The sequence below is a fragment of the Dama dama genome, chromosome 9 (assembly GCF_033118175.1).
Source record: "Dama dama isolate Ldn47 chromosome 9, ASM3311817v1, whole genome shotgun sequence".
NCBI lineage: Eukaryota > Metazoa > Chordata > Mammalia > Artiodactyla > Cervidae > Dama > Dama dama.
Genome location: NC_083689.1, coordinates 62,065,285 through 62,091,146, shown reverse-complemented (window position 1 = coordinate 62,091,146; position 25,862 = coordinate 62,065,285). Strand labels below are relative to the sequence as shown.

The 25,862-nt window shown below is 38.8% G+C and overlaps 1 protein-coding gene across 6 annotated transcripts in view; it reads right to left on the bottom strand.

The window, feature by feature from the left end:
• FBXO38 (F-box protein 38) overlaps positions 1-25,862 on the bottom strand; it is a 62,436-nt gene that overhangs the window by 11,699 nt on the left and 24,875 nt on the right. For 2 of the 6 annotated variants that reach the window (XM_061151670.1, XM_061151674.1), the window contains 6 exons: positions 21,897-22,067; positions 20,117-20,259; positions 19,046-19,256; positions 4,458-4,577; positions 2,734-2,913; positions 471-1,199 (listed from right to left, as the gene is read on the bottom strand). In XM_061151670.1, coding sequence (XP_061007653.1) covers positions 471-1,199; positions 2,734-2,913; positions 4,458-4,577; positions 19,046-19,256; positions 20,117-20,259; positions 21,897-22,067 — 1,554 coding nt within the window. The remainder of the gene's footprint in view (positions 1-470; positions 1,200-2,733; positions 2,914-4,457; positions 4,578-19,045; positions 19,257-20,116; positions 20,260-21,896; positions 22,068-25,862) is intronic. The other 4 variants (XM_061151672.1, XM_061151671.1, XM_061151673.1 and 1 more) reach the window with 4 other exon arrangements.

The window sequence follows — 25,862 nt, the reverse complement described above, 5'->3', positions numbered from 1 at the left end:
GGAAAAATTACTAAATCCTGCAGAAGCAGATACAGGGGTACACCCATATGCTATGCTCCCCCAGCCCCAACAACGTACAGTCCTTACCTTTTGGCTAAGGTTTTAAAACTTAACTAGTTAAGTCTTAAAAGTTAAGACTGAATGTGGAATGGGAGCAGAGTTTATATATTGGGAATAAGACATCAGAATCAGTACAGTATTTAAGGTCAATACATATACACAATTATACTTTTCTTAGAAGCATAACTATCTAAGCTTTTCTTGACTGGATATCTTACAAGCTGTTTTACATGCCACCCCCACTCCCCACTCCCATCCCACTGCTGAAAATTAGCTCAAGATCTATATGATCACAGAACCCAAACATAGAAATCATTGCCAAACTGGCTTTATGTAAGAAGTTATAGAACGAGCAAATGCTCTTCTCTGGTCCTAACCTGCAGTAGCTAATCCTGGCAGCATTGTCATACCTGACTCAGATACCAGCGGTACATGGGAGAGTCTGCTCCTGGCCCTTGTTAGGGGCCTCCGAGGGTAGTCTTCATTAGACTGCACGTCACAGCGCTCAGGCTGGGAGCTCCCCCTCCTGTCCTCACCTGTAGCCCCAGAGCCACTCCCATTAGTCCTCTCATCATGTGCTGGGCCTGAAGACCCCCCTTGTGGCAGAGTCCTAAAGGAAAAGGCGGATCTCGTACCATCCGGGCCATTCACAACACAGGCTCGGCTGGTTGAAGGACGTTCCTCATCAGAACACCTGCTAGTTCTCCTTTGGGATTCCTGGGGCCTGTGACAGCAGCATCTGGGGCAGACAGAACTCTCTGCATCTCCCTCCTCCATGGCCTCAGAGTCCTCTGACCCACCGGGGGAGCAGACACACTGCCTGGACACATCCACTTCTGTAGGGCTAGGCTCGGAAGAGCCGCCGCTGTTCACCGTCCTTACAAAGTCGGGGCTTTGAGAAGCAGTGCTGGAGTTTCCCACTGTGCTGGCGGTGGTGCTGCTGCAGCTGGGATAAACATCCTTGTTTTTTTTCTTTTCAGGAATATCCCTAGCTGCTTTCATATCGGCTTTGATCTGCTCACTGGTGACCTGACAGCCTTTCTCACAGCTGCTTTCCTCGAGAGGAAACTGCTTCGACTGGCCCATCTGATGGGAGTTGTACCTCTTTCGAAGTGGAGTCTTGCCTTTTCCACTTACTGCTTATAGAAAAAGAAGAACGGCCCGAGGAAAAGAAAAGATTTCAGTACAAATTCTGGACAAAAGGTAAGAGTAAATCTGGAACAGGAAACAATGTACACTAATTTTCCTAAGGCATAATGGTGACCACATCACTCAGTTGCTCAAAAGTATTTCTCTCTAGTGCCTACCTGATTAACACTCTTGAGATCAGCTGTCAAGGCTTGTCATGAACTAATTGCAAACTAACCTTCCACTCTTGTCCCCTCTATAAACATTCTACACCCCCACCCAAACTTTTCTTTGAATATACCCCTACCTTATCACCTAGGAGCCTTGATTCTCACCAGTTTTTTTTGGCTTTGGACATCTGTTCAATCTCTTCTGCACTCCCACCCCAGAGCCACCGTAGTACATGCCCTAAAATATATCTATGTTTCTGACCTGACTCTTCAAGCAGACTAGAGGTTCCCGACAGAGGGAGGGAAAGAGAGAGAGGTCAAGACTTATTCATCTCACCCCTCACAGCACCTAACACAGTACCTGTGGGCACAGTATGGCTGAATGAACATACCTAGAAGCATACTTATATTAGGTTTTTGTCTGGCTGACACAAAATCTGGTTTCTAAATTCAGAAACTAAACTTTCTAGGAAACATTAGGTTAGTCAGCCGGTCACATGACTTTTCCTAAATGTCAGTGTCCATAAAAGCTCCTTTAAACAAGCGTAAAGATAAATCTGAATTTCTTAAAAGGAATAAAGTAAGAAGTGCGTAATCAGTTAGTGGTTAGTAAGTTATTCCAAGTCTAAAGAACTGAGCTTACCATACACAGAAATGTGTGTATATTTCAGGTTTGGGGTTAAATGTATACAAATATATACTAAACATTCAGATACATTAAGGAATAGGGTCTTCAAGGAAAAATGAGTGGACAATTTAAAAAAACCTCATCCTTTGCAGAAAATGGTAAGCATATGGTTCTGAGAAATAGAAGGGAAGACAAGGAAAGAAGTATAAACCTAAAAGTTAACAGAATTAAAGTTTCTCGGTGAGGCAAATGGCAGAAGGTGGTGGACTGAATTTAAAGGGAGACAAGGGATTATAAGAACATATTTCAGGAGTTCCTCAAGTACCAAACTAACCACCACCATTTGCTAAAAAGCACAAGTGGGCAGATGACCACCTGGGGAATGGTTGTTCTTCACTGCCCTAGATGACTCGGTTGTCGTCTTTTCTGTGAGGCACAGGCCCCTCACTCATCCCTGATACTCTGATGCCACAGCTTCCTAAAGCCTCCACTATGGGACCGACAATCCTCACATCTTCTCTTCCCCAAGCCCCGATTCCACAATATTCTTGTGCTGCACTCGCCCTTGACAACGCCACCCAGATTTCCCCTCTTGCTTGCTCTGCTGCCTTTCTTTCCCCCGTCACATTTCATAAGGATATGTTAACTGTACCACAAGTTGTGGTAGGGACACAGTATATAAAGACCAATGTGTCCGTTCTCATGGTGACTCTCACTAACAGGTCAGAGTAAGACACAGTCTCTCACCTGATAATTCCCTGGACTGCACAGACTCTCCGGTTTTTTCTTCACGTTCAGAGAAACGCCGGGCACCATTCTTAGGAATCCAGACTTCTTGGAGTTCTAGGCTGTCTTCTTCATCATCACTCTCTGAGTCATGAACAGTAATTGGGGTTGGTTTTACTACACGCTGAAGACCACTGGGTCCTACAACAAAGAGCAAAGGCATAACAGTCAATTTTTGCCCAAGAAAGGCTTTCACTCAAAATACTGTTTCCAGTATTTTGGGATCACAGAGATGCTTTGGCTCTATGAAACCTCCCTGATCACTCATTTTCATGAGCATATACTTGGATGAGACACTGTGAAAACACTTTAATTCTAAAGCATTATGTAAACATTAAGTATGACTAATATACCACCCAACATTATAAAGGAAAATTAAAGTAGAAGAGCATATGCCATCTCCCTTCAAGATCTTCTTTGTTGGAAGGAGTCACATAATCATCCTAAAAACAATACTCATTATAATCATTTGAAAAATAAGCTAGGTATTTTCCTAATTTTGCAAATGTCTGAATGAAAGCAAGCCTCTGACAACTATAGACTGGTAAGAATTATGTATTCTTTAACTAAGTACAGGTCTAATGCACTGGATGTCACAGATATGTTCTTGAAAGGCTGGATGCATGTTACAATTTGGTTCTTTGATTATTTATGTAAAAAATGTTTTGGGCTTCCCTGGTGGCTCAGTGGTAAAGAATTTGTCTGCCAATGCAGGAGACGCGGATTCAATCCCTGGATTGGGAAGACCCCCTGGAGTAAGAAATGGCACTCAATGCAGTATTCTTTCCCGAGAAATCCCAGGGACAGTGGAGTTTGGCAGGCTGTAGTCCCTGAGGTCACAAAGAGTCAGACACAACTTGGTTACTAAACAACAACAAAAAATCTTCTGTCTGCTTGTAAACCTTCAGCTCTCACAACCCACTTTTCTCTGACAAGTGAGGAAACTTTCCTGTCATACTGTATAATGCCTGGCACAGGATAGGCACTCAAGTATTTGTTGAGTGAGCGACTGCATCTGTAAGACACTTAAAACAAGGGTAGTTAAAGATGTTTTCAATTCAAAGGCAAGGTAGCATTTGAACAGACCAGGAGTGAGAAAATTTTAGTTCTCATCTCAATTCTGTTCCTTGGTCAATGGCTGAATGGTCTTGAGTAAACCATTCAAACTTTTGAAAGAATATTAGTTTCCCCATCTGTAGAGATGAAAGATTATATCAGGTAATCTTTATGGGTTATATGACTGCTATAAATGACCCAGTGGCAAACTGAGACTAGATCTTGCTCTGTTTATTATGCCAAATCAACCTCTCCACTGCTGCTTCTCCCCACTAAAATGAAGGGAGAGAATAAGCAGGACATTTAATCAGGTTATTTTCCTATTTATAACTTGAGTGTTTTTTTTTCTCCACACACACACACGTATGTGTATATACCAAGAGAGAAAGAGGAGCTGCTGCCAGTTACAAAAAAATCAAAAACAAACTAATAAGATACACACACACACACACACACACACACACACAGAGCAAGAACAAACACAAGCCTAGTCAAAAATAAACAGCATGGAACACATCATTAGCTGTCATGTCAAAAAAACAAAAAACATCATTCTCCGTGTTTTCCTTTCTTCATTAAAGTCAGGCTCTAGTTTTTAGAACCATGAATGTGGGAAGTCACATGATTACCTGCTTGTTCCTCGTCAACATCCACAGGAATAACTGCCTGACTGTTAGCTGGAGTCTCATGTCCACTCTCGGCCATCACCTCTCCATCTTCTTGCACCATGTCTTCCATCTCATTCAGTGCTTAAACCAAAATAATCACAGTCAAAGTAACACCAGGAGATATCTAAGAAAACCACAATGGCAGGCAAAACTGTGGCACCATTAAGAAAGAAACAGCCTCATGATCATTAGGCCCATTCTAAAAGAATACAATGTAAATGTGCTTCATTATATCAACATCAACAAGAAGTGTCTGATTCTATAGGAGGGGAGACCACAGATGGAAAAAGGATTACTTGGTAGAGAAAGTCCATCATTTTAAGATGAAAGGATGGAGAAGGGTATAGCTGAAAGAAGAAAGCACTTATTCATTCCTGAAGATGTTACCAGGGATTGCTATATGAGGCAACTGTTTGTCTCCCTCTAAGCTATTTGTTTGATGGCAGTGACAGCCAGCTACTGCAAGATCTCATGATCATCTTGTAAGCAGTTAGTCTTGTATCTGTCAGCTGAACCAGGATGCACTGAGCAGGCAAGCTCAAATTGTTTCTTTTCCTGCTCTCTAGAGAATATGGTCATATTTTCAGCTCCTGTGTAGCAAGGATTATTAAGCACAGGAAGTACATTTTTAACATTTTAGCATCACTCAAATGTTTAATCTGCATCTAAGTCTTCTAAGGCTATTAGTGACTATCAGTGAATGGGAATGTTTATATTTTTCCAGATGATAAGCACATTGAATAATTTCAGACTGATAAGCTTCAAGATTTTAAAAGATTAACTTCAAATCCCTCAAGTCCATATTCAAAGCACTTACCCCAGTACCTTCCTACTCCCAACCCCTAAGCTACAGTGCCTGCTCTCAGTCTGAATCAGGACAATACCAGTAGTGTCCTTTACGTTTATAGCATGGGCAGGACCCAGATGGCAGCAGGCTGTGTCTACCCTGTGCACCACTCAACACCTATGGGTGTACAACACTACTGCTATCAAATCAACCAACCATTTGAATGAAATGAAGAAACCAACACAGAAGAAAACAAGATACTGTTCCTGAAAGAACTAAAGAATCTATTTAAGGAGATAAGAAAAATTCATACAAATTCATACAAAAAGTCAACAAAGAAACAAGGTAAAATATGAGTATGCCAGAAACATACTATTCAGATAAATGCTACTGGAATATACAGCAGAGAAGTCTGAAATTTCAGAGGGACACTGGGCTTTGCTTTGGTTTTGAAAATACACAACAGCACATTCCCCCTCATGTTTAGCCTCCCATCCCAAACTCTTTACCAACTCTAGCCCTCAATATCTACATTTCATTTAGGGCCAAAAAAAAGGACTGACCTTGTCAAGAAATAATACATGATAAACATCAATCAATTTGCTTTTTATTCAATCATCAAGAGTGATTATGAATAGCAGCTAGTAATTAATGTGTACATATACTATGTCTGGCTCTGTGTTAAATGCCCTCATATACGTTAGTTATTTCTTATAGCAATCTTATGAGGGTATTATTACTAGTCTCATTTTTGCATTTGAGGAAACTGAGGCTTAGAAGGGTTAGCAATTTAAGGGGATTTGAAATGAGGTCCATTTCCAAAGCCTGCAACAAAACACGGACGATGAATAGGTGGAAAATTTATAGTCCCTGCTCTCAGAGAACGCACACCTTCTAGCAGAAATGTCAAGACATATAAAATAAGGTCAAGGCATGGCAACCTACTCCAGTATTCTTGCCTGGAGAATCCCATGGACTGAGGAGGCTGGTGGGTTGCAGTCCATGGAGTTACAAAGAGTTGGACACAACAGAGCGACTAAGCACAGCACAGAACATACTCATTAAGTGCTAGAACAGTCCAAGGAAAGGGAACAGGGACAAAAAAGCAGTTGTTAAGTCTCCTGTTGAACAGGGAAGGTTTCACTGAGATGGAGTGATATTTCATATATACCAGGAAGCACGTAACATTTTCCAGAAGAGTAAGTAGGTCAGTGATAAAAAGAACAAGAGTTTGAGTTGCAGTAAGAACATGAAGGAGGAAGGGAGGTTAAAAAGATAGCCTGGGTCCCAGACTGTGAAAAGCTTAAAACTGCCTCTTATAGGCAGAAGAAACCACTAGGACAGAATTACATTCTTATATCTATGTAGTAAGGTTTTCAAAGCTGTTTAGCAATTGCTTTTCAGGTTGCCACAATAACCTGTGGGAATACTATAAATACCCCAAAGTTATTTTAAACTTCTTTAATTGCATTCATTGACTGAATATTTATTTAGAGCCTACTACAATGTGTTACTGTTCCTAGGTGCTAAGAGAGAGTGGTTATATTCAATATCTCTAATCTAATGGAGTTTAGTTGGGGAAGAAAAAATTTTTAGTAAAATTATTTTTTAGTCAACAATAAAAACATCAGAAAATAATATCTATGTAATAAAATTAAGAGGTTGATATAAAAGAGAATAAATTAGTGGCACTTAAAGTGGTAAGGTGATCAGTAGGTTCAATAAGTCATGGAAATGTTAACGCACAGCATGCAGACTATATTTATTAATACTCTATTGCATATTTGAAAATTACTGAGAGAAAATCTTAAAATTTCTCATCACAGTAAAAAACTGTATCTATGTATGGTGATTGATGTTTACTAAACTTATCTTGATCATTATGCAGTATGTACAAATAATGTCAATTATAACTCAATTGAAAAAAAAGATGATTAAGGTGGTAAGGAAAGACAGCTCTGAGATTAATATTTAAGCTAAAACCTACATATCAAGAAGAAGCCAGCCATGCAAAGATGGGGGGGGGGGCATTCTATGAAGAGGCAGCAGTTAGTACAACAGTTGGTGCCAGTTTGGCACGTTCAAGCATGGTGTATGAGGTGGGAAGTAGTACAAGGTGAGAACAAGCCACACTATGTAGCACTTTATGGCCGAAATCAAGAAACTAGATTTATTCTAAGGCAGAGGGGAGCTGTCAGAAAGTTTTACCAAAGGGAGTAACATTGTCTGGTATTTGTTTTTGAAAAATTGCCCTGGCTACTCTAAGAACTAATTTTACTATAAAAGCTATTAAAACATTTAGGTAAAAAAAGTCTGGTACAATGAGGAAGAAGAATGTAGATAGACTAGGGAGATGTTTTAGAGACAGTCAACAGAACTTACTGAAGACTCCACATTGGAGACAGCAGGCAGGTGCTGGTATAAAGCAAAGCAAGGATAATGTCTCAGGAAAGACAGGCAAGATGGCAAAATCATCAAAAGATCATTTGAATGCTGAGCCACTTCCACAAAACAACTTCTGAATGCTGGTGGAGGACACCAGGCACCCAGAAAGGCAGCCCATTCTCTTCGAAAGGAGATAGAACAAAATATAAAAGACAAAAAGAGAGTCAAAAGAGTTAGGGATGGAGACCCATTCTGGGGAGGGGGGAGTCATGAAGGAGAAGTTTCCAAACAGCAGGAAACCCTCTCACTGGAGGGTCTGTGGGAAGTTTTGGAATCTCAGAGGGCAACATAACTGGGAGGAAAAAAAAAAACACACAGAATATGTGCCTAAACTGCAACTCCCAGTGGAGAAGTAGCCCAGACGCTCATGTCTGCCACCAGTGAGCGGGGCCTAGACAGGGAGGCTTGGAATGCATGCTTAGGGTAAGGACTGGGCCTGAATGCCCTGAGGACAATTTGAGGGAGCGAATGTGAGATAGCAACCCAAACTGTGGGATAGCCAGAGAGAGAGGAAAAAGAAAAAAGAGAACTTTCTCATGAAACTCTCTAACCTGGCCCTCTAACGGAACAAAGGATTGGGTGAATACCAAAGGAGAGCTAGCTGGCTGCGTACAGGCTCCTCCCCACCCCCACCAGAGGCAGAGAGGCAGGTGCGAGACAGCCAGAGCCGGAAGGCAAGGGGCAATCTCTGCCCCAGAGACCAGCATCCTCCACCAAACTGTGAGGAGGATCGTAGTTGCTAACCATGTCTTCCTAGGATTCTGAGGGCTGACATCTGCCAGGAGGGTCACAGCCTGAGATCAGCTCCCCAGAGGAGACACACAGCACACCTGAGACAGTGTTCTCGTGGCGCACCCGGGAAACTGAGTGGTGGGGACCAGGGAGGTGATTAAGATGCACAGCCCACCTGGGACTGTGTGCTCACCAAGCACCTGGTCGCCTGAGCTGCTGGGAGCTGGAAGAGCACAAAACGCATGCCCAAGTGAGTCTGTGCCTTGTGGCATATCCGAGAACCTGAACCTGAGCAGCTGAGACCTGGGAAGTGTATAAAACGCAGGGCCAGCTTTGGACAGTATTCCTGCAGAGCAACCTGGAGCCTAAGCAGTGTAGACCCAGAAAGCACAGGCCACAGTGAGCTGGGGCAAACCCAGTGTGGTCCATATACCGTGAATACTCCCCACACACGCCAGTGATACTTTTTTGCAGTGTTCCTCCCTCTCTACAACTGAACAAGTGAGCCTAAATAAGTGAACACCTTCGCCCCGTTGTGTCAGGGCAGAAATTAGACACTGAAGAGACTTACATACAGGAAGCCAAAACAAATAGAGAAGAGGGAACTGCTGTGGAAGTGACAGGTGCAACAGATTAAAACCCTGTAGTTAACATTGACAAAGCGTTGGAAGGGGCCTATACAGACCTTGAGAAGAAGTACAAGGTGGAACAAGGAACTATCTGAAACTGAACTGACTCCACACTGCCCACAACAGCTCCAGAGAAATTCCTAGAAGTATTTTTATTATCATTTAAAAATTTTTTTATTTTTAAGTTCTTTATTATTCCTTTAATTTTCATTTTTATAACCTACTATTACTTTGCAAAAAGAAACCATATTTTTAAAGCAAATTTCATATATATATTTTTTATAATTTTTGTGACTGAATAAAGCAAATTTCATATATATATTTTTTATAATTTTTGTGACTGATTTTCTTTTTTAATATTGTATTTTTCTGAGTTTAACCTACACTTTAGATTCTTAATCTTTGCTTTTTGGTATTTGTTATCAATTTTGTACCTTTAAGAATCTAGTCTTCAGTATCCATTTTCACTTGGGGGTGCAATTACTGGTTTGATTGCTCTCTCCACTTTTGACTCTCCCTTTTCTCCTCCAGGTCACCTCTATCTCCTCCCTCGCCCTTCTTTTCTCTACTTAACTCTGTGAATCTCTCTGGGTGTTCTGGGCCGTGGAGAACACTTAGGCAACTGATTACTGGCTAGACTGCTCTCTCCCCTTTTGACTCCCTGTCTTCTCCTCTTAGTCACATCTACCTCCCTCCTCCCTCTTCTCTTCTCCATGTAACTCTGTGAACCTCTCTGGGTGTCCCTCACTGCGGAGAATTATTTTACCATTAACCTAGATGTTTTATCATCTGTGCTGTATGGATGGAGAAGTCTTGAGCCTACTGTAAGAACAAGACTGAAACCCAGAGGCAGGAGGCTTAAATCGAAAACTTGAGAACACAAGAGAACTCCTGATTCCAGGGAACATTAATAGACAAGAGCTCATCCAAAAGCCTCCATACCTACATTAAAAACCAAGCTTCACCTAAGAGCCAACAAGTTCCAGAGCAAGGCATACCACACTAATTCTCTAGCAAAACAAGAACATACCCTGAGCATTAAAATACAGGCTGCCCAAAGCCTTGCCAAATCCAGAGACACCTCAAAACTCACTACCGGACACTTCCCTGCACTCTAGAGAAAAGAGATCCAGCTCTACCCACCAGAACACAGACACAAGTTCCCCTAACCAGGAAAGCATGACAAGCCACTAGTCCAATCCCACTCACAGGGAGCAAGCTACACAATAAAGAGGAATCATAAACTTCCAGCTTACAGAAAGCCCACCCCAAACACAGCAATCTAAACAAAATGAAAAGGCAGAGAAATATTCAACAGGTAAAGGAACATGATAAATGCCCACCAAACCAAACAAAAGAGGAGGAAATAGGGAGTCTACCTGAAAAAGAATTCAGAATAATGATAGTATAAATGATCCAAAATCTTGAAAACAAAATGGAGTTACAGATAAATAGACTAGAGACAAGGATTGAGAAGATGGCAAGCAATGTTTAACAAAGACCTAGAAGAAATAAAAAAGAGTCAATCATTAATGAATAATGCAATAACTGAGATCAAAAGCACTCTGGAGGGAACCAACAGTAGAATAACTGAGGCAGAAGATAGGATAAGTGAGGTGGAAGATAGAATGGTAGAAATAAATGAAGCAGAGATGAAAAAAGAATTAAAAGAAATGAGGACAACCCCAGAGACTCCTGGGACAATGTTAAATGCCCTAACATTCAAATCAGATGTTTGAGAAGAAGACAAAAGGAAAGGGCATGAGAAAATACTTGAGGAGGTAATAGTTGAAAACTTCCCTAAAATGGGGAAGGAAATAGCCACCCAAGCCCAAGAAACTCAGAGAGTCCCAAACAGGATAAACCCAAGGTGAAACACCCCAAGACACATATTAAGCAAATTAACAAAGATCAAACACAAAGAACAAATATTAAAAGCAGCAAGGGAAAAGCAACAAATAACACACAAGGGGATTCCCATAAGGATAACAGCTGATCTTTCAATAGAAACTCTTCAGGCCAGAAGGGAATGGCAGGACATACTAGTGATGAAAGAGAAAAATCTACAACCCACATTACTATACCCAGCAAGTATCTCATTCAAATGTGGAGGATAAATCAAAAGCTTTATAGACAAGCAAAAGCTGAGAGAATTCAGCACCACTAAACCAGCTCTGCAACAAATGCTAAAGGATCTTCTCTGGACAGGAAACACAGAAAAGGTTTATTATAAACTCGAACCCAAAACAACAAAGTAAATGGCAATGGGATCATACTTATTAATAATTACTTTAAATGTAAATAGGCTGAATGCCCCAACCAAAAGACAAAGACTGGCTGAATGGATACAAAACCAAGACCCCTATATATGCTGTCTACAAGAGACCCACCTCAAAAGAAGGGACACATACAGACTGAAAATGAAGGACTGGAAAAAGATATATCATGCAATGGAGACCGAAAGAAAGCAGGAGTAGTAATACTCATATCAGATAAAATCAACTTTGAAATAAAGGCCGTGAAAAGAGACAAAGAAGGAAACTACATAATGATCAAAGGATCAATCCAAGAAGATATAACAATTATAAATATATATGCACCCAACATAGGAGCACCGCAACATGTAAGGCAAATGCTAACAAGTATGAAAGGGGAAATTAACAGTAACACATTAATAGTGGGAGACTTTAATACTCCACTCACACCTATGGATAGATCAACCCAAACAAAATTAGGAAGGAAACACAAACTTTAAATGATACAATGGACCAGTTAGACCTAACTGGTATCTGTAAGACATTTCACCCCCAAAACAATGAATTTCACCTTCTTCTCAAGTGCACACAGAACATTCTCCAGGATAGATCACATCCTGGGCCATAAATCTAGCCTTGGTAAATTCAAAAACATTGAAACCATTTCAAACATCTTTTCTGATCACAAGGCAGTAAGATTAGATGTCAACTACAGGAAAAAAACTATTAAAAATACAAACATATGGAGGCTAAACAACACGCTTCTGAATAACCAACAAATCACAGAAAATCAGAAAAGGAATCAAAATGCACATAGAAACAAATGAAAATGAAAACACGACAACCCAAAACATATGGGATTCAGTAAAAGCAGTACTAAGGGGAAAGTTCATAGCAATACAATCTTACCTCAAGAAACAAGAGAAAAATCAAATAAATAACCTAACTTTACACCTAAAGCAACTAGAAAAAGAAGAAATGAAGAATGCCAGAGTTAATAGAAGGAAAGAAATAATAAAAATTAGGGCAGAAATAAATGAAAAAGAAACAAGAGACTATAGCAAAAATCAGCAAAACTAAAAGCTGGTTTTTGAGGAGATAAATAAAATATACAAACCATCAGCCAAACTCATCAAGAAAAGGGAGAAGAATCAAATCAAAATTAGAAATGAAAATGGAGAAATCACAACAGACAACACAAATATGAAGGATCATAAGAGATTACTATCAGCAACTATATGGCAATAAAAAGGACAACTTGGAAGCAATGGATGAATTCTTAGAAAAGTATAACCTTCCAAGACTGAACCAGGAAGAAATAGAAGATCTTAACAGACCCATCACAAGCATGGACATCGAAACTGTAATCAAAAATCTTCCAACAAACAAAAGCCCAGGACCAGATGGCTTCACAGGTGAACTCCACCAAAAATTTAGAGAAGAGCTAACACCTATCTACTCAAACTCTTCCAGAAAATTGCAGAGGAAGGTAAACTGCCAAACTCATTCTGAGGCCACCTTCACCTTAAAACCAAAACCAGACAAAGATGCCACAAAAAAAGAAAACTATCACTGATGAACAGTATCACTGATGAACACAAGATGCAAAAATCCTCAAAAAATTCTAGCAAACAGAATCCAACAACATAGTAAAAAGATCATACATCATGACCAAGTGGGCTTTATCCCAGGGGTGCAAGGATTCTTCAATATTCACAAATCAATCAATGTGATACACCACATCAACAAATTGAAAGATAAAAACCATACGATTAATCTCAATAGATGAAGATAAAAACCCTCCACAAAGCAGGCACAGAAGGAAAATAGCTCAACATAATAAAAGCCATATATGATAAATTCAACATCTATTTATGATAAAAACCCTCCAGAAAGCAGGCACAGAAGGAACATACCTCAACATAATAAAAGCCATATATGATAAACTCACAGCAAATATTATCCTCAATGGAGAAAAACTGAAAGCATTCCCCCTAAAGTCAGGAACAAGACAAGGGTGCCCACTCTCACCACTACTATTCAACATAGTTTTGGAAGTTTTAGCCACAGCAATCAGAGAAGAAAAAGAAATAAGAGGAATCCAGATTGGAAAAGAAGAAGTAAAACGCTCACTGTTTGCAGATGACATGATCCTCTACAAAGAAAACCCTAAATGCACCACCAGAAAATTATTAGAGCTAATCAATGAATATAGTAAAGTTGCAGGATATAAAATTAACACACAGAAATCCCTTGCATTCCTATACACTAACGAGAAATCAGAAACAGAAATTAAGAAAACAATTTCATTCACCATTGCAACGAAAAAAATAAAATACTTAGGAATAAATCTACCTAAAGGAATAAAAGACCTATATATAGAAAACTATAAAACACTGATGAAAGAAATCAAAGAAGACACAAATAACCATGTTCATGGATTAGAAGAATCAATGAAAATAAGTATAAACCCAAAGCAATCTATAGATTCAACACAATCCCTATCAAGCTACCAACAGTATTTTTCACAGAACCAGAAAAAATAATTTCACAATTTGTACGGAAATACAAAAAACGTCAAATAGCCAAAGCAATCTTGAGAAAGAAGAATGCAACTGGAGGAGTCAACCTGCCTGACTTCAGACTACACTACAAAGCTACAGTCATCAAGACAGTATGGTACTGGCACAAAGACAGAAATATAGATCAATGGAACAAAATAGAAAGCCCAGAGATAAATCCAAGCACCTATGGACACCTTATCTTTGACAAAGGAGGCAAGAATATACAATTAAGTAAAAACAATCTCTTTAACAAGTGGTGCTGGGATAACTGGTCAACCACCTGTAGAAGAGTGAAACTAGAACACTTTCTAACACCATACACAAAAATAAACTCAAAATGGATTAAAGATCTAAATTTAAGACCAGAAACTATAAACCTCCTAGAGGAAAATGTAGGAAAAATACTCTCTCACATAAATCACAGCAGGATTCTCTATGACCCACCTCACAGAGTAATGGAAATATAAGCAAAAATAAACAAACGGGACCTAATTAAACTTAAAAGCTTTTGCACAACAAAGGAAACTATTAGCAAGGTGAAAAGACAGCCTTCAGAATGGGAGAAAGTAACAGTAAACCAAGCAACTGACAAAGAATTAACCTCAAAAATATACAAGCAGCTCATGCAGCTCAATACCAGAAAATTAAATGACCCAGTCAAAAAATAGGCCAAAGAACTAAACAGACATTTCTCCAAAGAAGACATATAGACGGCTAACTAACACATGAAAAGCTGCTCAACATCACTCATTATTAGAGAAATGCAAATCAAAACCGCAATGAGGTACCATCTTATACCGATCACAATGGCTGCCACCAAAAGTCTACAAACAATAAACGCCAGAGAAAGTGTGGAGAGAAGGGAACCCTCTAACACTATTGGTGGGAATGCAAACTAGTACAGCCACTATGGAGAACAGTATGGCGATTTCTTAAAAAACTGGAAATAGAACTGCCACATGACCCAGCAATCCCACTGCTGGGCATACACACTGAGGAAACCAAAACTGAAAGAGACACATGTAACCTAATGTTCATTGCAGCACTGTTTATAATAGCTAGGACGTGGAAGCATCCTAAATGTCCACTGGCAGAGAATGGATAAGAATGCTGTGGTAAATATACACAATAGAATATTACTCAGCTATTAAAAAGAACACATTTGAATCAGTTCTAATGAGGTGGTTGAAACTGGAGCCTATTATACAGAATGAAGTCAGAAAGAAAAACACCAATACAATATATTAACACATATATATGGAATTTAGAAAGATGATAACAATGAACCTATATGTGAGAAGCAAAAGAGACAGAGATATAATGAACAGACTTTTGGAGTCTGTGGGAGAAACCGAGGGTGGGATGATTTGAGAGAATAGCATTGAAACCTGTCTATCACCATATGTGAAACAGATCGCCAGTCCAGGTTCGATGGATGAGACAGGGCACTCAAAGCCAGTGCCCTGGGACAACCCTGAGGGATGGGAGGGGGAGGGCGGGAGGGGGCAGGGGGGTTCAGGATGGGGGACACATGTATACCCATTTGAGTCATGTCAATGTATGGCAAAAGCCACTACAATATTGTAATGCAATTAGCTTCCAATTAAAATAAATAATTACAAAAAAAGAAAAGAAAGGATAATATCTCAATAGATGTCTTTGGTAATTAAATGAGATAATGGTACTTTGTGGCTAGGGAAGTTGGCAAGTGATTCTTGGTTTTGATTTTTCTGTTTCAAAGTATTTTATCATTGGGAAGTACATCTTTTTCAGAACAATTTTAACTTACAGAAACTATGTAAGCTATCTTTTAATCAAATATCAATGCTTACCAAACATTCTGTTCAGGTGAAATGTTGTTTCAGTTATTAAAAAAAATCCTGTTACCTAATATAATCATAAACCTTGATGGAGCTGAGCTATTTTTACAGATACATTAACTGGTCTCTTTTATATATAAATTTGAGAACCACTGTCCAAAATAAATACTGCAGAGCAGTTTCACTTAGTGGTTAATTTGCAGGGGTGGTGGTGAGGGAATGGAGTGGCACCCCACTTTTGAAAGCAGTAAGTACATGGGATTTATTTTAAATTCAGATAGAAAAACAGTTAATGATGCATAAATAAAACTATGCTTTACAGTTATAATTACTTCAAAAGTAGTTATAGCTAAATAACTTGGCAAAATGCTTTAGCAATTATAGAAGCATGATTTTGACAGATGGCAATATTGTTAGACAATGAGAATTGTTTAAAAATACGGATATCTCCTCCTGTTTTACAGTGCCACAAAATGAAGGTAATGAATTGATATTTTCAGTTAATGTAAGTAGTTCACAATAAAGCATTCTAAATCTTAACAGTTTTGGAAGTGCAAATCTACAATGATAATATCCGTAACCAAATTATTGAATCTTAGTAAATTAAACAGTACTCTGTATAACAATGAAAACATACTTTTGTTGGAGTCTATTACTTTCATGATAATGTTCACTAAAAAAACACCATATTTTATTTCAGTGGTTTATTAGCAAAGACACTTAACTTATATAAATTAAATGGCCTTTAAAATTTTACAATGCCCTTCTTTGACAGGCAATTACTTCATGCAAGCTGATTAAGTTAAATACAACAAGGCAAGAGAGTGAGTGAATCTACTTCATTCTAGCACTAATCCAAAAGTTCATGCATGAAAAGTTCTAAAATTCTACAGTAAGTAAAGTCGACATGTGAATATCAATTTCAAACTAATGTTTAAAATATTGTTATGTTGGTACTTAAGGAGTACAAGCATCAATATTAGTCATTTCAACTAACATTCATTCCTCATGATCCCTTTTATTTTTAATCCCTATACCACTCTTCATGTTGTTTTTTTTTCCTGTTGTTTCTTTTATTTGAATTCTTTGCACTTCCAGTTTTGATCAAGAGCCACATGCCCTTTCTTCGGGTCTTTTTTTTTTTGGCTGTGCCTTGTGGCTTGTGGGTGCCATCCAGGGATGGAACCTGGGCCATGGCAGTGAAAGCAGAGTCCTCACCACTAGACCACCAGGGAATTCCCCACATCCTTATTTTTTATTTAAAAGAATTAACCTGACATGTATGTAATAATAAATACACATTAATATAGCATGAAGTTGGAAAGACCCATGGAGCCTAATGTTTCATGGCAATATTCACTTCTCTAAAATCCTGCCACCATCTTTGGTATTCTTAGGTTTCCTCTGCTGAAGCTGTTGAGTTCCTCAATCTTGGCATTTTTGTCACTAATTCCTTTACTTCTCAGCATTTGAAGAAAACACATTTGACAAATACGGTACCTCAAGTTATTTGTTTTGTGATTATATCTCGTATCTATTGAACCTTAATTTCAAATGTTAGTAGATTTAAGTTTCATTGTTCTCTCTTAAATCGAATACAGTATTCTTGCATATGTTTTGGTTCATGTTGAATCATATATGACTTAACAATGAAAGGCATCCCCCATTCTATACCAAGAAGCCAATGGCCATGTAACTTTCTAGTGGAGTCTATACTCTGTCTAGTACACCAACTCCAAACACAACTGGGTTCATAGGATTTGAGGAGTGTTGCACTTCAAGAGCTGCACCAGTTTCCTACAGACGGTTGGTGTTCTCTGAAGTCCAGATCCTTGTGATGGCACGCAAGGACAAGAAGGCAAAGAAACAACAGCTGACTCCACAATCTACTACTTAACCCCTAGCACTTGCTAGCTCTGCACTTTTGTTTTTGTGTTTTAGGAAAGATTTAGCCAGAAGTTTGAAATGCCTAAAAGTACTCCTGTGGAAATCAGAAGTATGAAGTTGGATATAACTGCAATTACTTTAAAAAACAGAAATATCAAAGCTGAAAATAAAGGTTTAGAATTCAATAGTATATAGCTGGTACTGAAGGCATGAGACTGGATAAGCTTATAGAAAGAAAAAGGGAAAGCAAGGACAAGAGTAGAGGAGAGGAGGTGGAACAAGTGAAGGAACCTGAGGAGGCATATCCAGTGAGACAGGAGGGAAAATCAGGAAAATGGTTTCAGAAAGGCCAAGAGAAGCAAATACCTTAGGAAGATAGAAGTGGACAACAGTGACAAATGCAGCTGAGATGAGATGTCAGAGAAGATACAAGTGGAGAAAAAATCACTAGCCTTTATAAAAGAGCCACTGGTGACTTTGCCAAGAGCCAAAATGGAGAGTTCTCTATAGAGAGAGCATGTAGGTTAGGGAAGTGAAGACAAAGCCTGCAAATGATTCCTAGGTCAGGACTTGCATATACAGAGTGATCCTAAAGGAAATTATACACAGAATACTTTCATTATGAAAGTAATAAACACACCAGGGCACCCTATTTTCATTAATTACTCTTCCCAAGAGAATAAGTAAGGGGGCAACAACTAAAAAAGTGGCTAAAAGAGATTCCTTTTCCAGTTCTTAAGTGTCAACTGAGAAACTGGAACATCTGTAAGGGAACAATTTCACTCCATTCTCACTCATCAATATGGGCAGATGAAGCCTAATAACACATGGGGTGGCAGAGAGCAGGAGTTCAGTCAGTATCAAAGAACTGGATGGACAGTTACGTAAGTGAAATCCCATAGGTTCTTATTAGCTCATGTGCTTAATTTTCTGGGTGGTTTTGAAGACTTAATGGTGAGAGGTATGTGAAGGGTTTCCAACACAATGTCTAGCACATGTCTGGTATTCATTTTTCCAGTTCTTGGTACATCCAAAAATGATCTCCACATTCAAGTTCAATGATGAGAGAGAATACCTATTGTTTAGTAAGTACTGAAAGATGCTTCTTCACCCAAATCCTGACAGCTAAATCTCCATTAAGCCAGGCTTCTAAGGCTCACTGCACCCTAATTCTCATGGCATCTGAGTCCTTCCCTTTCTCTAAGTACCTCCAATAGATTCTATGGACAAAAGGCATCATAAAGACAACTTTGAAACAAGCAAGCAGACAGGTAAACTCCATCCACCCCATCAGCTGCTTTGTTAGCAAGGTTCCCCAATGTGTAAAGTGACAAGCTGAAATGGGGGAGAAGGGAACAGAATAGAGTCAGAGAAACATGACCCAAAATAAAAATCATCTCTATCTGGAGCTCACAAAAGATCTGGGTTACCGTCGGCTGCAAACTGCTGCTCTCCTGGCTGCAAGTCTTGCCGGAAGTCATTCTCCTCATCTGAGTCATCTGGGTGATGGTGATTGTTGTCGTGGATGTTGGCATTATTCTGGGCATTATTATCATTGTCATTGTTGGAGTTCTGATTGCTAACAAGGGCCGAGGAAACCCCAATTCCTGTGCCTGCACTCAGACCAACCCGAGCACAGCCCTGAAGCAAGACGAAACCACATACTTATTAATTTGGGTTAGAATAAAACACTGCAGTTTTAATATTCCTTCATTTCATCTTTACATAGAATACTTATATAGCACTTTATGGAATACTTTCACCTATTCATAAAGAACCTCATTTAAGGCCCACAACACCTCAAGCAAGACAAAATTATTAGTCTTGATTTACAGATGATGACATGCACAATGGGAAGGGATCTGCCCAACAGTGCATGACCAGTATGTGGTAGAGCTGAGACTTGAAATCCAATATTTGTCCTCAAACCCTGAGCTTTCCCTACTATACGGCACTGCTTCAACACTGAGGGTATAACCATTAAGAATTGACAAGAGAGAACCTAATTCATTGAAACATTAAGTTTCTATTACAATAAGTTAAGTTTCTATATACATTAAGAAGTTTTAAAATAACATTTTGTACAACTGGGCAACTTCAGATTTCCCCAGATATCTAACTGAATAGCAAAAGTAGCAGCAAAAGAAAACATCCAAAATAAGTTCCTAATCCTTACTTAGATGTTGGGTTGCTAATTAGAGATCTAATCTTTCAACTAACTAAGTAATAATTTTTGCTTTAGCTCAAATTTCCACCTTTGCTCTTACATTAACTTTATAAACCTGATGGAAACAGCTTTCCATTTACTTTTTCCTTTATCTGGAAACCCCTTAGTACTCACTCACAAGAACATGTGGCCATTCCTTATTATAACCGTTATGCTTTCCTTCACTGAGGCTGGCAGTAAAAAATCATATTATATCATTTGTAAAGGCATATCATTAAGGAAAAAATTACTTAGGTTGTTTCTTGAGTAAAAAACTCTTTCAAATGTGACTTACTTTGGGCGGTTCACGAAACATTTGGTCCAGTGAAATAAACTCCAAGCTAGGCAACAATTCAATAAACTGGCCGAAGGAGTCCAGCTTCAAAGCATGGCAACGCACTAAGTTGATATCAACCAATCGAGTCCACCTTGAGTGGTCTGTTGAAGAAATGACATGGCCAGAGAAAATACATAACTAACACTTTCTCCATTACTCATGAATTTTGCCATAGGTCACAAAGACTTTCCGACCCATTTTCTTTGTGTAAATTTTATCTTATTTCATGATCTCTAACACTTAATGACTCTAAACTATGATGTCTCCTTACCCAATTTCATGAGAACCAGATGGACTGGAAATTGTTAACTTAAAAGTAAGTCTGTCTTTGTTTAAATGTGATTCACTTAAAACCTACATGCCTATTTAACTACAGGACACTAGTTAAAAGAAATGTTGGTGTATTCCTTTAATAAAACATTATGCAACTACTAAAAGAATGAATAACTGAATAAGTTTGCTAATATGGAGAGCTCTCCAAAATATTCTCAGTGCAAAATACAAGTTACAGGACAATGTATATACATAGTAAGGTCCTTATGTATACATAAACCATTTTTAAATGCTATACATGTATAGGCTGCAAATGCACAAAATAACCTGTCCAGAAGAATATATGAGAAACCATTGACGGTGGTTACCTTTGAGAAGAGGAGGCCTTTCATTTTGTACCTTTCTGTACTGTTTGATACTGTTTATCAAGTGCATGTATTACTTTTAGTTTTTAAGTGTTAACAGGAGTTCTGAGTGATGTGATTATAGGCCATTTTTTATTTTCTTCTTTATACTCTTCTGTATTTAAGAAAACAAACAAACCAAAAACCCAATAAATGTTATTTTTTTAAAGTGATCTATGCCGGCTACAACCTAAAATTTGTACCTTCCAATAGCTTTCTGGTGCAGCTGGGCAAGGGGTAGAACTTCTCTTCTCATGGGTGAGACATGGCCATTCTAATGAGTGATCTCAGCAGAGGCTCAGGAGCCTTGCTACAGGCCTGGAGGTGGGTTTTGTGTGGAGCTGTAGTATCCCTGTGTGGTGGCTCAGACAGCTGTCAGTGGTGGTTTGCAGCTGTCAGTGAGAGGGCCTGGTTTGGTACGAGGATGTCAAAATGAAACGTCTCTAGCTCTAACTTTATTAAAGGCTTGTGAATTTGGATATTTAGGAAGTGCCTTAAAAAAAATAAACAGCATTACTCCCTTAGTGGGGCGGGGGGAATAAAACTCCTCTCATAAGGAAAAATACCAAGTGCAAAAGTCACACTTCTGTACCCAAGGGATCAGGCAGGGAGATATCATCTGAAGTAGCCTAAAATTTTAAGGTAATAGAAAATTTCACTACATGTTTAGTATGTCACCTAATTCAAGTTTTTAAAATACATACCTACTTTGTTCAGATGATATGCCATTTTAAGGTAACACAGAGAAAACAACCATAATATCCCAGGCAACAATTCCTAAGCTTAATTTTACGTGCCCGGCCCAAAGAAAAACACATAACAATTAGCACGACTGAATCTATTATCTCGACAGTGCAAATTTCTAGGCAGAGAATCTCAGGAGTTCAAAGAGGCGTTGAAAGTATTTCCAACTCAGTTATCAAAGGCTCCCAGAGCTTCTATGAACAATCTATATAAAAATCTACATTTTACATGAGGAATGTTAATTAAGGCCATACAGAAAACAAAGATATGTATTATTTTGACATCAATAAAATACAGCTGTATTTAAGATATAGTACCTGAGATCCAATTGTATGGGTTATGTAGATGGGGGCAATTATAAATTGCCAGATATTTGATACAGGAGAAAACTTCATTGACTGCCTTCATCCCTATATCAGTGATAATACCAGGATTTTCCACCACATCAGCCAAACCATACTTCACCAGATCTGCATTAGCCATTCTGCCTAGAAAGAGATTTAAAAAACAAAAAAGATTCTTAAGTGTCATGGAATCTTGACAACTTAAGTTGTCAACTCTTTAACATCCAGTATGATTACTCTCTATGATCGTTCTGCTTCATCTGTCCATCATCAGGTTGAGATACAATCTTAGGTTAGGTATTCTGTACAAACGGTAGTCTTTAGTTTGCAAAATAAAAATTTATGTTAAAAGTTAAGGGACAGCTAGCAGATTATTTTCAATTGTCCAGAAAAGGAAAAAAAGAATGTGAAGTCTTAAAGCAAAACTGATGGATACATTGTACTGGTTTACACTTATGGTGAAGTTTTATTAGCTTTTAAAATAAAAATGTAACTCTCTGGGACTTCCCTGGTCGCCCAGTGGTAAAGAATCCACCCTGCAATGCAATGGATGTGGCTTTTATCCCTGGTTGGGGAAAGAAGATCCTACATGCCATGGAGCAACTAAACCCACACGCCACAACAGCAGAGTCTGTGTGATGCACTAAAAGATCTCGCATGATGCCATGAACAACAATTTAGACCCGACACAGCCAAAGTAATTATTTAAAATGTAACTCTTTCACTCTATAAGGATAATGTTTTTCAAATCAGGTGTGGCCATGTGCAGAGAAGAGTGACTTTTGAGAATCTGGATCCATTTTTAGAACTACAGTATTGATTAGTAAATATTTATACCTTAGAGAGTGGACTTTTAACTCAAACACACATATCCATTCTCTCTGTCCTTGGGCTTTAGGGTCTACTGTCTTGTCAGAGAGTAGGGGCTGGGTTTAGTAAAAAATGATCCGCCATTCTAGATTAGGCCACTGGATATCACACTGTGTCCCTTGCTTCCTATTATTATTCCTGCCACCTGCCTGACCTTTATTCTATAGGATGGTCCACTTTACTACGAGCAATCTGAAGGAAAACTAGACTCTGCCTCGTTAGTTTACAGTTACATTTTCAATGTATAATACTGGGATATTTCCATCATAATACTGGGATATGGGAACCCAATAAATGTCTCTCACAATCCCAGCAATCAAAACTGACACAAACTACAAAGAAAACACTGTTGCTCTGGTGAAGCTGTCCTGCCCATTACTGGGATTTACTCCCAACTCTTTTAAATTTCTCTTTCCATATAATTCATGGTCTTGCTCCTAGGGTCCCTGTTTTTTCTATTTACTGCTATTCTTGGACATTTCACTTTAACCAATTCTTCATAATTTTGCTGAGAAATACTCTTTAGTCTCCTGGTAAATACTTTGTTCTTGCCCTGTGAACTATAATTTGCCTTCTCCCTATGATCAGGTTCATCCTGAATTGATCCCAAGTGGGTGTTTCCAGCATTACTGCTGCAGCCTAACATGATAAATCCATGTCTTACATTCATTCCTTTCAGACCTGTTCCTATTTTTAGGGTCTCCTGATTGTCACACTTCTTCAGAACCCTGATCACATCACCTAGGACTTAGATTCTTTTTTCCTTCAGCCAGAGGTCAGCTAGAAGTAAAAGCTACCAGTTACTGAACCTTTTTTTTTTGAGATTTATGTATTTTACTTATGGCTGCACTGGGTCTTCTTGCTGCACATAGGCTTTCTCTAGTTGTGGTGAGCTACTCTGAGTGAGGACTCCTCTTTGTTGTGGTGCATGGGCTTCTCATCGTGGTAGCTTCGCGTATAGCACAGGCTCTAGGGCACTTGGGCTCCAGCAGTTGTAGCTCGAGGGCTCCAGAGTGTTGGCTCAGTAGTTGTGATACACAGACTTAGTTGCTCAGAGGTATGTGGGATTTTCCTGGACCAGGGATTGAACCCACATCCCCTGCACTGGCTCTTTACCACTGAGCCACCAGGGAAGCCCTACTGAATGCTTTCTAAGTGTGAGAGATTATAAAAGTCCATGTTTTCTCACTTGTCAAATGGATATAAGACCGTTTTCTACTTTTTTATTGGATGATTTGAAGCCAAGAAATGATTTGCCCCAGGTCCCATGAGTAATACAATTCCATCTCATTCCTTCTTTCCAAAGTCCCAACACTAAAGACTATTCTATACTTCTCCTGAATCTGAATGAGTTTTACACACCAACCTTCCCACAAAGCTCTGAAATCATGAATCCACGTAAACAAAGGACCCCTCTCATAAGTATTCATCCTTGGATCACTTTTCTTACATTCCTAGTACACAGCATCTACTTTTCAGCACATCCATTTCCCCAACCTGGCACTGCCACTTTTACCATAAACCTATGGGGACAAAGGTGATATTTCTATATTTTGCCAGAATCTCTGGAACAAAGAACTGACACAAGTTTTACCAGGAGCCACCCCAACCTCCTGGAAAGATGTTTCAAAACCTAAATGGCTGAGAGGCAAGAGATAAAGTGACAGAGTGTAAGCAGTGACCTGTAATCTCTCCATGTTTGTTAGAGGCACCTGGCAGCTATTCTCATACAGAGAATCCCAGACTTAACTTTGGAGTAACAGAGGAAAGTACATATATAGGAGAAATGGGTGAACTGTAGCAAATATGAAGAATGACTTATAAAAGGATAACTAAGAGATTATTAAGTATAAAGAAGACTATGAAATAGCTATGTTGCAAAACATAAGATAATAGTAGTCAAAAAGTAAAGTGTTTTCAAAGGAAAGTGTGTGTTGAGGGGAAACAGACACTACTGAGAAATAGCTGGTTATAAAGACAATTCTCAGTGGACGTAAAATATAGTCATCATTAAATGACTACACAAATTCCATCAAGTTTTTAGCTTTTAGGAAAAACAAAATACAAGACTTCAGAAAAAACACCAATTACCAATAATAACTTTAACTATTACTATTAACTTAAAATTTTAAGTTACTATATAGTAATATACATATTTTCAGTTCCTATATAACAACTTAAATTAGCTTAACAAAATTAAGCTAAAGCTAATAATTTTGTTACTATATACACTTGTAGAAACAGAGAATGTTAGCAACTTCACTGAAAAAGGAAAAACAACAGTCATATTGTTTGATCTGGATTGTCTTAAGAAATCAAGGTTGCTGAGAGAAATCTCAGATATGCAGATGATACCACTCTACTGGTAAAAAGGTGAAGAGGAACTAAAGAGCCTCTTAATGAGGGTTAAAGAGAGTGAAAAAGCTGACTTGAAACTCAAACGTTAAAAAAACTAAGATCATGGCATCTAGTCCCATCATTTCATGGCAAATAGAAGGGGGAAAAGTGGAAGCAGTAACAGATTTTATTTTCTTGGGCTCCAAAATCACTGTGGATGGTGACTGCAACCCTGAAATTAAAATATCCTTGCTCCTTGGAAGAAAAGCAATGACAAACCTAGACAGTGTATTCAAAAGTAGAGACATCACTTTGCCAACAAAGGTCCATAAAGTCAAAACTATGGTTTTCCTAGTAGTCATGTACAGACATGAGAGGTGAACCATAAAGAAGGCTAAGCGTTGAAGAGCTGATGCTTTTGAACTGTGGTGCAGAAGACTCTTGAGAGTCCCTCGGACTACAAAGAGGTCAAACCAGTCAATCCTAAAGAAAATCAACTCTGAATATTAATTGAAAGGACTGATGCTAAAGCTCTAATAATTTTGGCCACCTGATGCAGAGTCGCCTCACTGAAAAAGACCCTGATGCTGGGAAAGACTGAAGGCAAAACAAGGGGGCAGCAGAGGATCAGATGGTTAGACAGTATCACTGACTCAATGAATGTGAGCAAAACTCCAGGACATGAATTTGACCAAACTCCAGGAGACAGTGGAAAACAGAGGAGCCTGGCAT